At 34.3% G+C, this 10,599-nt stretch overlaps 1 protein-coding gene across 1 annotated transcript; it reads left to right on the forward strand.

The window, feature by feature from the left end:
- Positions 1–7,651: 7,651 nt before the first annotated feature.
- LOC121268816 (oleosin H2-like) lies at positions 7,652–8,460 on the forward strand. The gene has a single exon (XM_041173082.1). The coding sequence runs from the start codon at positions 7,753–7,755 to the stop codon at positions 8,233–8,235; it is 483 nt and encodes a 160-aa protein (XP_041029016.1). The 5' UTR covers positions 7,652–7,752; the 3' UTR covers positions 8,236–8,460.
- The last annotated feature ends 2,139 nt before the right edge of the window (positions 8,461–10,599 follow it).

The raw sequence follows: 10,599 nt of genomic DNA on the forward strand, positions 1-10,599 counted from the left end.
TAAATATATTGGTTATTTTTTTACTATGCCCTCTCATTTACAAATGCAGTATCAAGATATATTGTCAAAACCGACCAAATTAATTAGGAGCCCACCACAAAAGGGGAATAAATAAATAAAACCTAAAGGTGAGATCATCAGGACCGAAAGAGTGAGCTAAAACCAGTGTTAGGTCGGTTTCTTTTTTCTTTTTGGATAAATAGGGTTGGGGTTTCATTCATCTTACAACTCTAAAAACAGTCTGTGAATGATCAGCCAGCATATTCTCCCCTTTCTCTAAGGGAAAAAGGTCGCAACCACACCTCCAAAGCCGTCATTCTATCTCTAAGCTTTAAGATATTGACAAGTATATATGTGATTAGATTGAGCCTGAGAGAGAGATAGAGAGAGAGTTTATCATGATTTTCCACGACTGTCTGTTTTTTTCCCAGAGTTATTTTCTACAACTGTTATCTTTTTCATTTCATTCTCTCACTCTCTTACTCATTCATTTATCGTAACAATCTGTAGCAGTACAAAGCTTTCATCATCATTAAGCATAGACCAACCCTTCGGTTTCTCCCCTCACTTTTGTCAGTCTCTCTTTCTCTCTCAGTCGACACACAAACATGCACACGCGCAACAGCATATAATTAAATCCAGAAAATTTGCAACTGTCCTGTTTCTTTTTCACACACAAGGGTGGCTCTCTGGATCTGGGTCTGGAAGAAGTTTCCCAGTAGTGAGAGTCACGTCTTCAATGTCCTCCAATTCATCGCCTCTCTTTCTCTCTCACTTCCCTCCTCGAGATCACCAAAACCTCGCCTAACTTATTCTTTCTTGGAAATTTTTGTACACAAAATCTAAGCATCTGATATTCTGATCTCCTTCCCTCATAATATCTACCTCAATTTGCAATTTCTTTTAGTTATAAAAAACAAGTAAAGTTAGAGACTTTTTACTGTTGGGTTCAGAAAGTCCTCAGAGATCAGGGGAACAAGTATGGCTTTCTGAATAATTTTCTCTGAAATTGCAATAGTCATCAGTTCAGAATGCATCAAATCCACCAATCTTCCTCTCTGAGGAGACGTGAAAAAGAAGCAAACAGATGAAAAATGGCAGGAGAGGTCTCTTACAAAGGACAAACAGAACAGACTGTGGGGGCCGGGTTCTTCTCAATGCCCCCACAATAAGAAAAACACTTTGTGATCCTCGTGAGGTTCTAATAAATCAGGGAAAAGGACTCTGGCTTTGGCATGTTCAGTTGTTCCCTTTAGGTTGGATTTTTTGGTTTTCGGGGAGAACTGATCTACACTCCCTCTCAGACTATCAGTACTGTGTATGTCTTAAGTAACAAGAACAGCAGTTGCACTGACCCAACGCATGCATGCGGTGTATATATTTGGTGATTTTATGATGTTCAAACAAAAACCTAAAAAAGACTACTGATCGAGCTTATAATGAGGGTTAATCCTGCCCATATCATTGTTGGATTAAAACGTAGTAGTCCAGAATCCAGCTCAGTACACCGGCCCGCAGAGAAACGAATTAAAGAAGTTTAGCTAGCTTTGCGTGGGCTAGCTTTCTTCTTCTTCTTCTTCTTTTTTAAAAAAAAAAAAAATTATTTTATTTTTAACCAGACAATCATTCATTGAATTAATCAAATAGACTACTTACAAATATTGATCTTCTCAAGCCAACTAACTTGACTTACAAAAGAAGGATAAAAATCCCACCACATCTCAATATAATTGACATTCCGTACATGTCTTGCCCATTGATGAGTAGCCATATTACCGGTCGATTGACAATATGCAAAACTTGTACTTCTTGAAAACCCCTCATCATCATTCGAATATCTTGAAGTAGAAATTCAAAATTTGTTAGAAACTCAGATAGATTATTAATTCAAAACATTAACAAGTATCAAACAATCTGTTTCTAATAATAATTTTAGAACTCTCCATTGTGCACATAATTGAAGACTCTGTAACAAAGTTGTTGCCTCAATAAATTACCTGGAAGTGTACCATTTATATATTTACCTGAAAGCTAGGCAAACTTAACACATAAAAATAAATTAGAGCTCCACATTTTGGGGCATTTGAATTCTACAATACTCATTAAGGTCCTATTTGATTCCTCAACTGAGTTCAGTGCAATTCATTTTTAAGCATCTTCTATCATCCAAACACCAACTTGAGTTGCATCGTAAATAAGTTTAGTGGCATCATATTGCTTGCAAACCGAAGGCTAGAAAAAAAAAAAAAAAAAGTCATGTTTTGTTCATTTTGCGCTTACTTGACTTGAGGGTGAATGGCTGCAAGTGCAGCTTGGAGAAATTTTTTTGCCCTTTATAGGATTTAACGCCAGTAGGTTATTTTTGGTATGTCAGATGAACAGTTGAATTTAATGATAGGACCTATTTATTTTACAACTTTCTATAAATATATCTAAACTCATCTTAGGTAGACCCTACAAACTCATTCAATTATCTCAACTCAACTTAACTCAGTTTAACATCCAAACACAATCTAAGTTAACCACAAGGTCAAGAGATAAGTAATGCCTATGAATTTATTATTAGCTTGATGCATCACGATCGAGAATCAACATCTTGCTGACCATATATATATATATACACATACATATACATGAAGTCAAGTATTATATATCCAGAATATATCTAAGAATTTAAGGAGATTGGTTAGATATATGTTATGAGCGTCTCTATTTGTAAAATTTGCAGACTGATCATCTTTTTAATTTCCATTTTCTTTTATACGCCAACGGAAAATAAACATCAAAGAGATGCTTCAAAGCATTTCTCTTTAGGAAAAGGTAGTTCGATGTAGGACTATGTAAAGGACGACTCCATCATTAATGGCTCGATCATTTGATTAATTGAATCCATTCTCTTTCAGCAAGATCCTTATATCATCAACAGACTTTTTAAACCTAAAAATGGGGTCACATGATGTATATATCGATCATGATCATGATCATCCCCTACTTTGGTGATGTAGACATGACAAAGCAACGTCCTATCCCAAATTATGCAAAATTGCGAATTCCTATAAAAATTTATAATTAAGAATTAAGCTGGTTTCCAAACAGCCTCCCTGCCTTTTCCTCTCCCACTTTTTGGCCTCAAGCCATTAATTTACCGTACGTAGTACTGCATTAATTATAGAAAATAAACATACTATTTTGCCTATTTAATTTGTCCCCTCGTTTTGTTATTTTATATTTTTTAATTTTTTTCTTTATTTTATAATTAAAGAAATAACTATTAATGTATTAATATATTTTTTAAAAATATTTTAAATTGGTAAAAAAATATGAATTAAAAAATAAAAAAATAGATCAATTTAACCTAACAATCAAATAGAAGGTACTAATAAGACGGTAGAATAGCACCGCTAAATTAAAGCATTTGAATGAATCACTATTAATTCAACGAGGACGTTTTTTGTTAATATAAAACGGGAGATAGCGGAAAGTGCGTACGTTAATGCTAGCTTCTATATATGAGAGATCATATATAGAACCTGATCCAACGAACGTTTATGCATGCTAATTAATTTATATATATATAATGATAAAATGCACATTTTAATTAACTAGAGTATTAAATATAGCTAGCTAGGTTCTAAATTAAGAATTAGAATGATCTTTTTATTTATTTATTTTGATAAACAGAACAATTTCATTCCAATTTCATAAAACATCCTTACATGACAGCATGATCAAGCCACATGGCATGACCAGCAAACTCAAGGATAGCACCCCACCACATGATCTGAACATCCAATACATTCCATGCGTACCTAGCTAAACAATGAGTCACACCATTACCTTATCGATGTACATGCTTGATGATCACTTCTTGAAAAAGGCACATTAGACTCTTTACCTCCATAATTAAATTACCGTTAAAAGATGAAGACTCCTGGGCAGCATTCAATTCTTGAATAATTAGCAAACAATCAGACTCAACAATGATCTAAAATGATCATCATGTACTAATTAAAGGATACACTAGTCGATCCAATATTATTGAACGAATATTTCACAATCATTAATCATTTTTATCATATATTATTATACGTCAGGATATGCATATATATCATCCAACGAACAATTTTAATTTGCTCGATCCGCCGATTAATGCATCATCAGTACTCAAATCTAATGGAAATGCATGCCTAATTTTTTTGTTCTTTTGTTTAATCAGTGGCGCTATAAAAAAGGCTGTTCACACTTCACAATCTCTAGATCTAGATACACACATATATATGGTACTGATCAACCAGAGAACTGAAACATAGATTGTTAAATGTATTATATTAAGTTATCATCAACATGATTACATTACCAAGTGATCATATTGGCGCCTATATATATATATATATATACACACACATACATACACACATGCAGTAGATGAGCTTATAATTTGAATCATGCAGGCCGCGGCCACATGCATGAGGTTCTAGAAAAAGGTTTATGTGGCTAATTATAACCGGCCACTGAATTTCATAAATTTTGGCGCTTTAGTTTTATATATTCTTTATCATGATGCCTTTAACTTTCACACATAAAGTAGTCTTTATGTCAGATTACCAATGATGGTTGCCATCAATGCGATAATAAACAAATGCAAGATTACGGGTTGAAGAAATCCTATTCTTTTCACTCATGATATTCTGCCTTTGAGAAGTCAATATTTATAAACTCAAATACCATTTCTTGTTTGAAGACATTGAATTAAGAGGGAAGTACTACTTGATCATATATATGAGGAATATGATCAGAATATTCATGTGTTTCATTCCAAAATATAGCTATATATATATATATTATTCTGATCATGATCATATAGCCATTTGCACGGAAGAAAGATTGTATTAAATATGTGTATTAATGCATATATATCGCATAAAGTTGTAGTAAACAAGTCCATCGATCTGTCGAGCTGGCCTGCCCTATTCCAAAGAGTTAAACCCATTGAAATTTCTGTCTATACCCATGAATTAATTAACAAGGAAAATGAAAGATCGGAACTAAAATCAGAACTGCTATGCTGAGAGTACGTGGTAGCTAGCTAGGATATTGATCCACCAAAGAGAGAAATTAAAATGACTTACCACCTTGGTTTAGTAGGTTTCTAACTGAGATCATGTTTGTCGTTTGTGGGATTAATTCTTGGGGTGTCTTTTAGGAATAGCAAAAGTACTAGCTCTAATTAGGTTTGCAGAAAGTCACGTTGAGACGCCCATGCATCAGTACTATTAATAAAGTTGCAATATTATTGCTTAAAAAGAAGCGAAAATTATGTGCCATATATATCCTCGTACGTTGTTTGCTATTTCTTCGGGTTCTGACTGTTAATTTTTTAGTTTCCTCTTTTAGTTTATAAATATTTTCAATCGTAGAATATATAATTACTACATAAATTTTTTGAAAAAAGTGAACAAATAAAATATCTATATGAAAAAAATTAATTTTTTAATTATAAATCTCACTCTTTTTTAAATCAATTATATATTATTGACACACTCTATAATTATACATAACATTACTCAAATACGAGTGGCCTTCGCTCAATATGGTGCGTGGCAGCCGTTGCAGCTGAAGCAGATCCTCTACTACTGCTAGTCTACTCACCACACGAGCGGGGTGATCACCTGATCATCTCCACCCATCCTCACAGCCCCTTCGAAACCCCTTAGTTGGAGGCCACCATCCGCAAACACGAGTTAAAAAAGCTGCTATCAAAAGACAGCTCTTGAATAATTGACAAAAGCTCCCAAGTCGACCTGAACTTCCACGAGTTCTAAGCAAGGCTAATTTGTTTTCTCTGACCAACACAAACTCAATCCACCTTGCTAGCTTGATGGTTGACACGATATTTCTTATCAGGAGAGAAGACCACTTTGGTTGTTATGAAATGCTTGATCTATAAGAATCTTATAATAAAATAAAATTTATATATTAATATAGTTTAATATAGTACATTAGATTAGAAATTACTTTTTATTGTAAAAGATATCTGGGCATAACACTACGGATTGACTCAAGTGGTAAAGGCTTTAGTTTTGGTGGTATGCTCAACCCAAGGCCGTCTAAGATTCGAATCCCACTTGATGCAAACAATCTTTAAGAACTATCTGATTGGAAGATTTTTTTTAAAATTAACCTGTGCATTTCCAAAATTAATTGGAATGTTATTCCTAAACATCCTGTGCCAATAAAAAAAATATAGCATATTAATTTATAAATTTTTTGTTGTAAAATAAAAATACCGTATTGGTTGAGCACCATCAAAATTAATAACCAATTAATGCTTGGGTCTGGCTGCCGCAATGTTTTGGATACAAAATTAAACTGGCTAAGTACTGCATTTTATATGTGTTTAGCCAAACGAGGCCAGGCCCAGCCAATTTCCTGACCTGGACGTGGCACGGCAAACAAACATGTGTAGGGCTCAGTTTTGGAATGGGCGAGCAACGAGGGCCTCACTTCCTGTCATAGATTTTGCAGAATTTCAATTTTGCCTGACCAAAAGATTGAAAACATGATGCCAAGCTTGATCCTCCAGATCGAGGACGTACGTGTTTTGGCTCACCAAAAAAAAATATATAAATAAAACAAAAACAATGATCTATCGATTTGAATTATTTTATATAAAAAAGAATGAGATTTATTATTAAAAAATTAATTTTTTTTATTTGTCTCTTATTTATTTATTTTTTTTCAAAATGATTGTACAACGCTTACGCACTCTACAATTACAAATATCATTTCTGATTATGAAACGAAAAATGTTGTTTGTGTAACAAGATTCTCAACAAATGTAAATGTAAATCCCACATAAGCATTCAATTACTATTATATCTATTTTTTCTTATATATATTAGACTATCTAATTCAGTGAAGCGAAAGATCTTATAAAATTGTTCCGTTTTGCACTCAAACCCTTACAAGTCGAGACAGAAATTGAATTGCGAAAATCTATTATCCTTGCATATATTTATATGATACTATCAACTTTTGACTGTTGACACTATATATATCAACTTTTTTTTTTTTTAATAAGATACTATATTCAACATGATTGATCATAAGATTTTGCAGTAATGTTAATATTTATTATCTATCATCATTAAAAAATGAACAATAATATACATCACACTCTCATCCTATTTTAATCATACTAAGTAATATGTGGTACATTTATCACCATTAGATGATAAAGAAGCATGCAATAAATGATCATTTAATAATGATAAAATTTAGTGAGATGAAAGTGAGATGGTAGTATAGTGTATAAAATTTTCCTTAAAAAATAAGATAAGTATTTAATGTTTCTCTTTGCTGGACTCTGGCTCTGCCATTGGATATATACACACACGGTTCAATTTACCCAAGTGGTACTAACCAAAAGCCATGCACACACGTATCTCCAAAATACATATGGTAATGCCATCTTTCACAAATAGACCAACAGCAAATGGATGACAACATGACCTCCCTCCAAACCCCCCAACCCCCATCTGAAACGACATGTTTCTCATGCAACACTTCCTCTATCCAACATGTGTATTCCCCATCCTCCACGTGTCCACCCCACCCCCCTCATTACAACCCACATGAAACCCCCTCCCTTTGCTTTCTAAGTATCTATATCCGCCATCCTCTCTCTCTCTCTCTCAGAAACCGAAGCAACTAGCAATATCGCACACCCACAAAACACAAAAATATACCGCCATGGCCGAGCAGTACCAACAACAACGCCCCAGTACCGATACCGGCATGAAAGGCATGTTCTCTGGAAAGGGTCAGGGTCAGGGTCCCCCGACTTCGAAAGTTATAGCAGTTGTCACTCTCCTACCCCTCGCCGGTTTCTTTCTCCTTCTTTCTGGTCTCACGCTCGTGGCAACGCTCATCGGGCTAGCTGTATCCACCCCGCTGTTCGTCATTTGCAGCCCGGTTTTGGTCCCGGCGGCAGTAGTCATTGCCTTGGCAGTGACCGGGTTTTTGGCGTCGGGAGCTTTCGGTATCACCGGGCTCTCGTCGCTCTCGTGGATAGCCAACTATCTGCGTCGAACAAGGGTGCCGGAGCAACTCGAACATGCAAAGCGGCGGGCCCAGGAGGCGGCTGGGCAGATGGGTCAGACTGTCACCGGAAAGGCCCAGGAAACAGCTGGAAAGGCTCAAGAGGCTGGGAGGGGTGAAGAAAAACGAACATGAAAACGATCGACGCCTTAGTGTTGTGAGCCTTGTGAACTAGCTAGTTTGGTCAATGTCTTCTTTGTTTACCTTAATTTGTATGTGTAAGCTAGGAAGAAGTCTCAGTGGTAAATAGTTCTGGGTTTTCAAGTAAATATCAGTGTAATAAAAAAGGGTTATTGCAGAAGAAAAGGCAAGCTAGGCATGCATGCATATTTGGCAGTGTCTACGCATTTTGTTTATAAACATCGATATCTGATGTTATGTTGGGATTTATGAGTGAGTATATACGTAGTAGTGTATGATCTTTTCGAATATCATACACTACTACGTATATACTACTATATACTCACCATATAGTAGTAGTAGTGTAGAACAGTATTTTTCTCAGAAAAATGATGCCTTTTAAGCACCTGAAGGGAATTTTTGCATCTGGGTGCATGGGGGCGCATCATGTATTAATTAGGGTACGCAGGGATACAATGTTAATTGGGCAGCCTAAGACGAAGACATTAATTTTCTTATTTTATCTTTGGGGGTCGATAGATTATGCTACTTATAATGATTTACAGAGGAATACTGTTCTAGAGATTATAAAATTATTAGGTATTCTTGTGAGAATCGCTATCTATGTATATATATACGTACGTACGTACGTATTTCACTCTCTATGAGATTTGTTGTTTTTTTTTTTAATGATTCCTAATGGTTGGATTTTCCTTCTAAGAGTCATGTAGACTACTCTAATTTGGTAATGGAAGAAAACAATTCAAGTAACACCCAAGAAAATATCACGAAGATATAAATATAGTAGATACAAACAGTGATTTTATGGTATCTAGAGTTTGATATCACTACAATACAATTGAATTTTTGTGACGGTTTTGAATTTTTGATGTTAAAAAAAATCATTTTCTATGAGTCTGTGATGGTTGCAACAAACCGTCACTAAATGTGGACGAGAAATGATTATATGTTTGAACTTAATTCAGATGATGTCATTTTGAAATGAGTACATGCAAATGTATAAAATATTACGTTTAAACGGTTCATATACTTTCAAATATTAAGCCCACTTACGTTTGAACGTGTAAGTTATTCATTCGAACGTTCAAATGATTTAGTTTATATTCAAATGATAGTCATTAACGTTCGAACGTGAACTATTTTAAAATTAAAAATGAGATTTTAAATTAAAAAAGATTGAGAATTGAAATACAAAAATACTAAATATATTAAATGATATTGTACATTACATAAAATATAGAAAAATAAATATATTAAAATATAAATATAAAATACGATAAAAGTGCAACAAAACTCAGAACAAGTTGTTTACAAATGTATGAAACTCTTTGAGTCAATGTGTTGACCTTTTCGTTTAGGATATCGAAACGATGGTCAACATCGGTGACACTCTACTATACTGACGTGATCTGTTGGTCGATGTGTACATAATATCTGAAACCATCGCATCAATACAAGCAGGGTGCGTATTGAGCCAAGCAGGGCGCGCATCCCTTGCAGATGTACCTATCAATTGCGGACTAGTACTGCCATTATGGGGAGCAACACCAGCTAATGGTCACCTTAAAAATGAAGTATACACTAAGTGCAGACTATCTACGGTGGTCATTTGGCCATTGGCCACTCATGATGGCATGAAAATCAAGTTACAAATCCGGCCCCGAATGGATTTCGGTTCATACTAAAACTCTCTAAAAAGTTAAAAAAAAAATATATAATAAAAAGAAGATAGATGGCTACTAACCTTTTATGTGACGATTGTAGTGGCGATTGATGGTGGCGTGTAACGGATTCGATGGCTAAGCCCAACGGTTTGAATTTTGGATGTGGGTGGAAATGTCGTTCGACGTTTGGTCGCACTACATATATACAAGTAACATGCGAACGTTACAACTAATACGTTTGAACGTTACATTATTTCTCATACCTTACGAACTTGTGTTGTAAATGTTTGAACATAAATGGAATGAATTTTTTATATATTACTATATATATACACTATGGCAGCTATATAGATTATTATAATATACTATATAGTTTACTATACTATATATACTCTTTTTTTTAAAAAATTATATATACTATATACTAAATTACTATGCTAACTATATACATTACTATACTATATAATTATGTTACATATACTATATAACTATAATATAGAAACCACGTTCGAACATTAAATAAACGTTCGAATGTTAATAAAAATTTGACAGCAACTTTCCCGCGTTTAATCTATGCCATATACATGAAATTTAATTTAAACTACGTTTGCATGTCAACAAAATTACTTTTGAATGCTAATTTGGTACGTTCGAACGCGGAGTATTTAAGTTTGAACGTTTATAAAAATATTGG

This window comes from Juglans microcarpa x Juglans regia, chromosome 6D, assembly GCF_004785595.1.
Source record: "Juglans microcarpa x Juglans regia isolate MS1-56 chromosome 6D, Jm3101_v1.0, whole genome shotgun sequence".
Classification (NCBI taxonomy): domain Eukaryota; kingdom Viridiplantae; phylum Streptophyta; class Magnoliopsida; order Fagales; family Juglandaceae; genus Juglans; species Juglans microcarpa x Juglans regia.